The following is a 10,598-nucleotide window of genomic DNA, read 5'->3' as shown; positions in this document are numbered from 1 at the left end:
AAAGAAAAATTTTTGGTAAGATTAACAATCATTTCCACTCAAAATAAGGAAGGTGATAACTAACCAGTTCTTAAAATGGCCATTTGAATGATTTCAGTGATCTGCTTTAGAAATTTGGGGATGAGTGTTTAAAAAAATAAAAGCAGACAAAATCAGTAACATATATGCACTAATTAAAAAAAAAAAAAAAGTTAAGGATTCTTTTACCTGGCTTGCTAGTTACCTCTGCAGGTGCCAGAGCTCCCTAGTTTCCAAGGACCTCTCTTCCCTTCCAGAGTGGCCAGGGCCCCTTCTCCCTACCCTCACCTCTACCCCACATTAGGCCCCCTGCTTCCTCCTAACTTTGCCGTGGACCCGGGATCCAAGAATTCCCTCCCCACGCGGCCAGGCCACCTGCCCAGCCCTTAGTTCTGAGGCTCTCACCACTGTTCCCCTCCACGTCCCAGTCCCCATCGCTGCCACCCGTGTTCCTTCCTCTTCCTGGGCCTCTATCTCCGCGTTCTTGGACCAGCGTCACGCTGTGGCTGCCGGAACCCGTCGGGGAACCCGTCGGGGAAGACCTCCCGTGGGGACTGCGAGCACCACGTGCGACCCTAAAACCCCGGATCTCCTCTCTCGCCCTGCCTGCCAGGTCGCAAGCACCAGAACCTGGGCCAGCCAGGCGCGGCCTCTGGTGCTCAAGGATCCAAAATGACCGAGGACAAGCCACCACCACCGATTAGGAGACCCCGGCTCAAACCAGGGGCCAACTCGCTGCTACCTGGCCCCTCTTTGGGAGGAGGTGTAGGTGTGTGAGCCAGGAAAGGGGGGCGAGCCGCGCCCTCAGGCGGGCGCGGTCAAGGCGCCGCGGCCTGCGCAGCCCCGAGGGCCCCGCGTCGCTCTCCCGAGCCAAGGTTCTCAGGAGCGGGCCGCGGAAAAGACGTTAGCGGGAGGAGTTAGCGGCTGTTGGGAGAACGTGTTCAAGGAAACAGTCCCTTCCAAACCCCGGCCATCGCGGGGCGGGCCTCCCTCCTTCCTCCCAGACGCCGGCCACAAGGGGCGTGGGTGCCCACGGCGACCGCCCGCCCGGGCACGCCCGGGCAGGGCGGTGTAGGAGGAGCGGCGGAGGGCGCCGCCGGTTGGCCCCACCCGGCCCTGAACGCCCAGGGGCGGCGGTGCGTCTGCCGGGAGCTTGTCGGGTGAGGAGGTCGCCATAGCGATGCGGACGCGGAGCGCGCACACCCCCTGCGGTTGGCAAGGAAACGGCCCCCCCGCCCGAGGCCCGGGGGCTCCGCTGATTGGCTGATTCAACAGACGCGGGTCAGGGGGTGGGGGTGTTGAAAGTAATTAGCTCTGAGTGCTGGGCAGTCGACGCTGGGAGCCCGGCGCCCCGGCTGGAATCTCTTAACACCTCGGTCCCCTTCCGCCTCCCCCCGCCCCCGCCCCAGCCCCGCCCCCTTCGGCGGACCCTCATTCCCAATCCTTGTGTGCACTTGCTAATTGTTCAAGACGTACGTATAAAGATATAAGACAGAAGAGCGAGGCCCGCTGTGGGTTCCAAGCAGGTTTTGAGGCCTTCTATCTTGTGGGAGGAGGGCCGCGGAAGAGCACCCTGCTTGTCACTTGAGAAGGGGACGTACTTTCCCACAGTGATGTATCCTGGGTCATTTGTTTGCAGGCAGGGGGGTGGTGGGGTGACAGATAAGCATCCTAGCCGGGAAAGACAGGGGCGTGTAGGTTTGGACTCCCAATTAACGTGGGGCTTAGTGTCTCCACTCGAAGGTTTGTCAGATGTCTCTCTCTTTCCAGCAGTCAACTAGGTCTTGGAAGACAGCCTGGAGAGTTTAAAATCACTATTTTGGTTCAAAGCAGCTTTCATTGCTTGTACTGTGGCTCAGGCCCTTTCAGCCCCAATAATTGCAGGGAAGATGATCTGTCACAGCGCTCTCTCTTCTGGAGATTCGCTGCATCCTTGGATCCCCTGGTGGAAGAGGGTGACTAACCGGCTTGTCTCTTTCTCCTCCCTTGCTAGCAGGAGCCTGTGGAAACTGAGGCTATGCATCTCAGCAGCTCCAAGAGCGGAGTAGTGCTGGCTCCAGTGTCCCGAGGTCCTGAAACCTGTCAGATGATAACCAGAGCCCAGCTCGGCCAGGATCCGCCCCAAAGAACAGTACTAGGGGTGCTAACTGAGAATGGGCAGTACAGGAGGATCTGTGGCCAGGTAATGCCTGAGAAGAGCTGGGAAGGCTACTTGTTGTGAAGGGCTCTCATGTCTTGGTGGGAGGTGGGTTTCTCTTGAAGTTTTACTTCCGAAGTCTTCTTGAGTATTCAACCCTGGAATCTGGACTATAGGGACATTTATTTATTTATTTATTTTAAAGATCACGTTGTCAGGTCCCTTTTCCAGCTAGAACTGTTAAATAGTTTTCTTTGTTGTTTTTCCAGTATCAAGGAAATAAGTCTTGGAACTGTTTAGGTCAAGTATGTGTAAAGTCAGTTAAGTTCTGGGCTAAAAGGAAATGTGAACACCTCTGAATAAACTATAGAACTGGGGTTCCTCCAGGTTGGAGTGGTATTCAGATTGATCTAGGCTGTGCCTAAAGCATCTCTGACAACCTTTGTTAAGTTCATTGGTGATGGTGTTAGAATCAGGATTGGATCAGGCTATCCTAGATCACTTCCAAATGGGTGCTTTGAAAGTCGGCTTCTCCCCAGGACTGACAAAGGACAGTTGGGCAAATAGGTCGTGGGCCATCTGATATTAGTTCCTTGGGCTTAACAGATCATAGGTACCTCCCTTAACAGATTGTGAACAGATTCAGACATTTAAAATACAAATGAGGAGTTTGGACCCTTTACAATGAATTTGAGATTAAAAAAAACTTCCTCAAGTCTGTTATTGGATAAGCTTATCATAACCATGCCTTAAGCCTGTAGTGCACATCTATAGTGGAATAACGTTGGCAGTAGTACAGTGGAGTATGTGGGCTGGTATTGTTTCCATTTTATTGATGAAAAAATTTGAAAGGTTTAAGAAAGCACCTCCCCCCCCCAAAAAAAAAGTCATGATGGAGGCCAGATCAGAAGCCCCTCCTCATCTACTGACTGTTCAAGTCATTTGTGTTTTGGTGGCATCTAGTTAGTGGGAGAAAATTATCCAAAGTAATCTGTTTCAAGCTTTGGAGAAAAATGGAGTAAAGGTAGTTTTAACAAACTTAATTTGCTTAGTGATGTTTACTTCTTTAAACTTGAAGTCTAAAACCTCTCATGAATTGGCAGTTATGCCTATGCTAAGTGGTCTCACTTTAAATCCATAACCATTAGTTAATCTCTATGTTGCCTGGCTCTACCTCTACATTTCCCAGTTCTATTCCTCTACAACCTTCTAATAGAAACTTCTATTTTATATGTTCTCTTCTCTCTTTATCCTCCAAAGCCTCTATTTACATCTTTCCTCTCAGCTAATAACTTTATATCCTATTTTCCTAAAAATGTAGATGCAACCAGAAGAGAATTTCCACTTGCTCCCATGTACCATATATTCTGCCATCCCTTTTCTGCTATATGACCAATGTGTCCCTGCTCTTATGCAAGGTGAACCCCCCGTGTGTGCAGCACACCTGATGCCCTCTCGCCTCTTCAAGGATATCATTCCATCAGCTTTTCTTTCTCAGTTTTCTCTACTGGGTCAAATCCAGAAGCATGCAAATATATTGTGATTTTTTTTTTTTCAATCTTAAAGACCTTACAACTACAAAGCGCTTTGCAACAACTGTCCCATTTATGTCCCAGTATTTTTTGAGGGTTTGTCTACTATAAACTCCATCAGGATGAGGCTTTTGGAGATCAGGTTTTCTGCTGTATTCCCAGTGTTCAAAACAGTGCCTGGACAGGGTAGCATGCAAGTGTTTGTAGAATGAGTACTCTGTCTCAAATTCTTCTCTTGTTGTCTTTGACTCAATTCTTAATCAATTCTTAATCCTTTCCTTACTTGACTGATTGGCAGCATTTGACATTGTTGATCACTCTTTATTCCTTGAAATAGTTTCTTCTCACTCAGCCTGGAGAACACAACTCTCTCCTGGTTTCCCACCTAGCTCACTGCCCACACCTCCTCAATATCTTGGTTCTTCCTCATCCAATCTCTAAAAGCTAGAGTGTGCTGGGGCTTAGCATTTGATCTGAATCAGTACTCACTCCCTTAGCAATCCCTTCAAGTCTCCTGGCATTAAATTCCATCTATCTGTTGATGACTCCTTTTTCTAGCTCTGGTCTGGACCTCTCAGCTATGTTGCAGGCTCACATGGTCAGGTGCCTATTCGATGTCTCCACTTGGATCATGCAGTAGGTATCGCAAGCTTAGGTGAAACCAAGCACCAACCCTGGCCCCAGCCTCCTCTTCCCAAAGTCTTCCTCATCTCAGTAAATGCAATACCCATCCTTCCTGTTATTCAACCCTAAAATCTTTATCATCTTTGACCCTTCTTTATCTCCCACCCCACATCTAATTTGCTGCATCTCATTTCTCATTCTCATGATGTCATATAATAAGGCTCTATGGCTTGTAAGAGAATTTACGTGTAGCACGCGTTTCTAAAATCATGTTTCTAAATAACTGGGTATACATGGGAACTTTACTGAGGGCCTGTTGACTAAAAGTTAACTATTTAAGGAGGAAAATAGGAACTCAGTAATTATGTGTCAAGAACGTTGCTGGGTTGGTATAAACTCCTGTTATGCTGTAAGCACAAAAGCATTTGCAAATCCCTCCCCACCCCCCACCCCCTGCGTCCTACCCCCCACCATGGGATACCTAATTCATTTTGGAGGAGAACTATAGTTTTTCTTTTTTTTCTATAATCTTGAGTTCCCTTTGATAAATAAGTGAGGAAGATGACACATTTTTGATAGCTCCTTTCCCAAACGTCAAATGCAGACAAAGATAAGGGCAAAGTCATTCTTTGGAAGTTTCATTTTCTGAAATTCAATTGCAGACATAGATATTTCCATTTAAGATTTTTCTCATCTTCCCAGCCTGCTGGTTTGAGTCACATGGGTTCTTAGCACCTATGCAGGCTATGGGGTGGCCTCTAACAAAGAACTTAACCCTTTTCTAGGGGGTCACAACACTCAGGTGTTTCTCTGGATCAGAAAATGTCTTCCCTCCAGCTGGAAAGAAAGCGCTGTCTGGCAGCGGGGTTCAGGCTCCAGCCAAGCAAGGATTTGATATCTACATGGATGAGCTTGAGCAGGGGGACCGAGAGAGCTGCTCAGGGCGAGAGGGGATGGCATTTGAGGATGTGTATGAAGTAGACACCAGCACACTCAAGTCAGACCTTCACTTCCTGCTGGATTTTAACACAGGTAATGGAACTCACCTGTGGCTGACAGTACCCTGTCTTCGTAATTGCCTGCCGTGTTCAATAGCATATAACTAGCAAGAGAACACCCTGACATAGTAACTATTTTCACAACTGCCTGTAGAGGGTTAGTGGATGGAACTAGTTATTAAATTAAATGTCTTACCTGATAATGTTGACCCCCCTGCAGTTTCCCCTATGCTGGTAGATTCATCTCTCCACTCTCAGTCTGAAGATGCATCAGATTTGGGGACAGATGTGATAAATGTGACTGAATATGCTGAAGAAATCCATCAGTACCTTAGAGAAGCTGAAGTGAGTTTTCCCAACTTCTCCTTCAATTTCCAGCACCCCAAGCACTTCATATTCAGATAGTTATACACTCTTGGCCATAACCACTAGTGAATGACATTCTTGTGACAACTACACATGAGAACATTTATGAAAAATAATAGTTGTGAGGTGAGTAGCAGTTATTTGGACTATCTCTCTATGACTCAAAGGGTTTGTATATTAAGTATTTCGCTCTTGGGAATAACCATTATTGCCATTTTCCCCCTCCTTTAAGTAATTTGTTAACTAATTGCATTACAGAACCAGAATTTCACACTTGCTTCCATATCATGGTATCATGGTAAAGATTTATCTGGCTCTTGACTGAGTTTCCTGCTAACCTTTGCTCATGTGATTTTTAAAAATAGCAACTGTACTGTGGCGTGATCTTTCTAACACAGCAACTATTTGAATATCAAAACTCTCTCCCCAAACAGATAAGATACAGGCCCAAGGCACACTACATGAGGAAACAACCAGACATCACAGAAGGCATGCGAACGATTCTGGTGGACTGGCTGGTTGAGGTTGGAGAAGAATATAAGCTTCAGGCAGAGACTCTCTACCTGGCCGTCAACTTCCTAGACAGGTTTCTCTCATGCATGTCTGTTCTGAGAGGAAAACTGCAACTTGTAGGAACAGCAGCTATTCTCCTGGCTTCGTAAGTGTGCTTCAGCTCAAATACTGTGAAACTCTAGCCTGTCAAAACAGTTGCTTTCCGTTCCCATTTATTGGAGAAATGCAGTGCTTGATAATTAAAACCTATTCATGTTGCCTTTGATAAAATATCATCATTGTTACAGTGTTTACTGAGAAACTGAATCTTACCACATGTTCACTCTTCAATCTGGATGTTTAAGATCCTCTTAACAAGAAGTTCAATACCATGACTAAGGCAGCCATCAGCTCAAACTGAGGATCCAATTTAACTATTTTGTGGTGTAGTCTTTTGGCGGTATTCTAGTATGAGTAAAAGTCCTATTTAAAGAGATTTTGGTTATATAAAGGCCTTCTTGATGATCTAGCAAGTGACTCATAGTAACAGTTTATTTGGTTACAGTGGATAAACTATATTAGCTGGTTCCTGTTACTATCAGTCATTCATAACAATACCTAATTGTGTAGAAAAGGGCTGGGTTGTGGCAATGCTTCTTTTAAGTAAGGAAAGTGAGTAAGTGGTAGTTTCCTTTCTATTTTTTTTTTTTTTTGGTCTGAGACATTATACTTATTAATGTGCAAAAGCTTGCAAAAATTTCTCTACAGAAAGGAGAAAAAAAAGCAAAAGTAAAGAATTGATAACAGGGAAATTGTATCATCTTTCTCTTGGATACATAGCACCTTTTGCTAATGCAATAGAGAAAGCTGAACACGATCTTTTAAAAAAAATCTAAGACCTAAAGAGTTTTTTCCTACCATTGTGTTCAACCTAACATTCTTTTCCATAAGATGATTTGAAGTGTATAGAATTAAGAGGAATTTACCCTCATGTCTATCATTCAGAATCTTTTCAGCATATCAGAGGCCAAAACCTAAAATTCCCAGTTGGAAATTGTTTCTTTACTACTGGTAGCAGTAAGTATGACATATCCTTGTAATACTCATGTTTTTGTTCTGGAAACAAGCACCTACTATTTTCACACCTGTACCATTCTGTGATTTGTAAGTGATATTTAAGTCTGCAAGGGCCATGTGACAGGCATGGTTGTGACGGCACAAGAGGGAGAGCCACAGGGTCCAAGCTTTACTTCCCCAAACTCTTTCCCTTTCATAGGAAATATGAAGAAATCTATCCACCCGAAGTAGAGGAGTTTGTCTATATAACTGATGATACCTACACAAAGCGACAGCTGCTAAGAATGGAACACCTGCTCCTGAAGGTCCTGGCTTTTGACCTGATGGTGCCAACCACCAATCAGTTTCTCCTTCAGTACTTAAAGAGGCAAGGGGTGTGCGTCAGGACTGAGAACCTGGCCAAGGTAGGCCACGTGACTTCAAAGAACTTCGGTGCCAACTGGATAAAAAAAAAAGTAGCCTCCTTCAGTTCTTCCTTCCTTTTCAGTTCTTTGTCTTGGGCCCAGAAAAGCTTTTTGGCAATTGGAAGAGAACTGATTTTAAGAACATGACTTCTGCTTATGAGACATTACTATTAATTGAGTTTGGCAGACATGGGTTGTCTAATCACCCAGGTTTTAAAAAAAAATTTAAGCTTAGAAACTGTTCTCTTGTATACAGACCACATGCAAGCAATACCTCTTAGGTCTGCGGAGTGGGAACAAGATAAATATGGTTCAATTTGGCTCTAATCTCATCCTAACATGTTAAGTAATGAAGCATTATTTGGTCATTTGGAGTTCTAGAACTTTAGTTGAACGCACTAAAGTATTGGTTTAGAAAACTGGGTTTCCAGCCATAATGATCTAATATATCTGGTATTTATATGCTATGCAAAGAGTAATAAGGATGTCTCTATAAATTTCCCAATATGTTTCTTTTAATCTGATAAGTTCCAGCTGGTACTGTTCTAGCCTCTGAACTACATGCATATGCCTGATAAATTAATACCTTTCATGGGGACATATTTTTTGCCTTTGGATGAAGGCTCTAGTCCACTCCAGTGGCCAGAGCAATGCTACATGACCAGCATAAACCTGCACTACTAGCATAAGTAACCCATCATGTATACTGTGTGGATAGGCCAAATACTTGCCTATCCATATTGAAATTTACTTGAAACATTACAACATAAACGTTATTCTGGTTATGGACAGGCATAGCAATTATTAACCCAGTGAATAATTTTCAGCATCTATTTCTGTGCCCATCACTAGATGCATACTGAACAGAGATGACACAATTTGTTCCCTTGACATTTCTAGGTTTGCTTGGAATCTCAGTCAAATTCCTAATTCCAGTGAGATTTTCTCTTTTGTGCTTAGTACGTAGCAGAACTGAGTCTCCTTGAAGCTGACCCGTTCTTGAAATATCTTCCTTCACTGATAGCTGCAGCCGCTTATTGCCTGGCAAACTATACTGTGAACAGGCACTTCTGGGTAAGATTCTAATTGCTTCTTTCTAGATGAACCTCGAGGCCTATCTAAAGTCTGCTCTGTAACTCTCAAGGCTTAGAATTGTCTGGCCTCTCATGAGGGAGAGTTAGTTTAATAAAGAACTGATTGTCTTGCCAGCAGACTACAACATGCTACCGGTCAGTCTTCATGGTTTGGACTCAGTGGCTTAGCTCACTGGGGAGCAGAGGTTGCAGGAAGTCAAGGAGATAGTGGTGATACACTGATTCAACAGAAGCATCTCTGGAAAACTCAACATCCACCCTCATGCAAGGAGGGCCATTGTAGCATAAGCATTGAAAACTTCAAGGCAAGAGATGTTGACTTTTTCCCTCTGTGTAAAACAACCTGGGTGCAATTAGGATGCTCAGAGGTTGTATCAGGCTTTTAAGGGAACAGGGCAGTTAGTATTGCTTCTTGGCCTATGACAGTTCGCAAGATTAGGGATGGGCCCCTAAGATTTGGTTCTAAAGGCTCACTTTTGTGCTAAAAGAGTGGGGCATCTACTTCTATTTTCTAGAATTCTTATTTTTTATTCTGAATTTGGCTAAGAATCATTCATATTCTATTTAAATAGAGTGTACAGGTAAGTAGAGGCTCTTTAGGGGCCAGTAAAAATCCTGCTCTTAAGAGAATAAATTGTCCCCAAATTGAGCATTATAATTGTACAATGTGAGCGAATTTAGAACTCTGACTGTTCTTCCTAATATCTTATTTCTTTTGAGATGAACATGGATACTTCAAAAGTGATTAATTTCCTTCATTTCACGTTTATCTTCAGATTTCTGATATCTTATAAAGCTATATGATGCAATTTTCTTCTTTTGTCTTTTTGTCTGGATTAGCCAGAAACCCTTGCTACGTTTACAGGCTATTCATTAAGTGAAATTGTGCCTTGCCTGAGTGAGCTACATAAAGCATGCCTCGGTATACCCCATCGACCTCAGCAAGCAATTAGGGAGAAGTACAAGACTTCAAAGTAAGTTCCTGGAATTCTCTTATCTAGGCCCACTATTTAAAGCTTTAACGGGTGATAGTAATTTCAGAATTAAAAATAGAACAAATTGTGTATCTGGTGCTAGGCTGGAAAAGTAGGGTTGCATGTCAAATCAAGAAAATCAGTTTGGCAGGGCCTACATTTATATTGTGTCAGCTTGTAGGTTACCTCTAGTCAGCCAGCTCCTTCTTTTCTGTTAAAACTACTAGCACATTTTCTGTGGCCTACGTGAGAGTGTGTGAAACCCAGCCCTTGGCTCATGCTGAACTTGCTTTGTGTCTCATTTCAGGTACATGCATGTGTCTCTCATGGAACCACCTGCGGTCCTTCCTCTGCAATAAGTTTCAGAACCAAAGCGCTTTCAGAACTTAACCTCCAGATCAACAGAATCGTTCTTAATTTTTACAGGTTTCTGCAGATTGGGTCAACTGGTGTTGCTATGATATAGATGACATATTTTTTAGAGTGTACATGTATTTAGGTCCTCTTAGACGTTAGTAGCTTGTAGTATAGTCTAACACTTTCTAAAGAATAAACGACTTGCCTTCTCACCACGCGTTAAGCATATTTACTGATTACCATGGCTGACACACTTGCCTGGAATTTTAGTCAAGAGTATTACAAATGTCATCTCTATTTCAAGAATGCTTCTATGTCGGTTTTATAAATCTGGCATGCTACTAAGATTAAGTGTTCTGAGGAATCCAGAGATTTTCATGCTTGGTAAATGGCTACCCTGAGACTTTGTCCTTCCTATCTTTTTACTCCCTGTGTAACTCTCCATAAATTGACATGGGATGAACTCCAAGCCTAGACAGATTAGTGAAGGGATGTAAACAGGCACTGTCTATTGTAGCTTCCCTA

At 43.8% G+C, this 10,598-nt stretch overlaps 1 protein-coding gene across 3 annotated transcripts; it reads left to right on the top strand.

Annotated features, from left to right (window-relative positions):
- The first annotated feature begins 1,147 nt into the window (after positions 1–1,147).
- CCNA1 (cyclin A1) lies at positions 1,148–10,279 on the top strand. 3 transcript variants are annotated; one of them, XM_057707632.1, is made up of 9 exons: positions 1,148–1,229; positions 2,012–2,200; positions 5,097–5,343; positions 5,530–5,654; positions 6,110–6,333; positions 7,444–7,648; positions 8,609–8,722; positions 9,583–9,716; positions 10,024–10,279. In XM_057707632.1, exons 2-9 carry the CDS (start codon positions 2,036–2,038, stop codon positions 10,073–10,075), a joined length of 1,266 nt encoding a protein of 421 aa, XP_057563615.1. In that variant the 5' UTR covers positions 1,148–1,229; positions 2,012–2,035; the 3' UTR covers positions 10,076–10,279. The 3 variants fall into 3 exon arrangements, with proteins under 3 accessions (XP_057563615.1, XP_057563617.1, XP_057563616.1); XM_057707633.1 differs by having other exon boundaries at positions 1,176–1,299; positions 2,015–2,200; XM_057707634.1 differs by lacking the exon at positions 8,609–8,722.
- The last annotated feature ends 319 nt before the right edge of the window (positions 10,280–10,598 follow it).

This window comes from Hippopotamus amphibius, chromosome 14, assembly GCF_030028045.1.
Source record: "Hippopotamus amphibius kiboko isolate mHipAmp2 chromosome 14, mHipAmp2.hap2, whole genome shotgun sequence".
Taxonomy (NCBI): domain Eukaryota; kingdom Metazoa; phylum Chordata; class Mammalia; order Artiodactyla; family Hippopotamidae; genus Hippopotamus; species Hippopotamus amphibius.
The sequence above is the reverse complement of the archived record's forward strand: the minus strand, read 5'-3'. Positions and strand labels throughout refer to the sequence as shown.

Coding starts and splice junctions, on each gene's coding strand:
- CCNA1 (XM_057707632.1), top strand. CDS start 2,036: ATGCATCTCAGCAGCTCCAAGAGCGGAGTAGTGCTGGCTCCAGTGTCC. Junction 2,201..5,096: donor ACAGGAGGATCTGTGGCCAG/GTAATGCCTGAG, acceptor ACCCTTTTCTAG/GGGGTCACAACACTCAGGTG. Junction 9,717..10,023: donor GAGAAGTACAAGACTTCAAA/GTAAGTTCCTGG, acceptor GTCTCATTTCAG/GTACATGCATGTGTCTCTCA.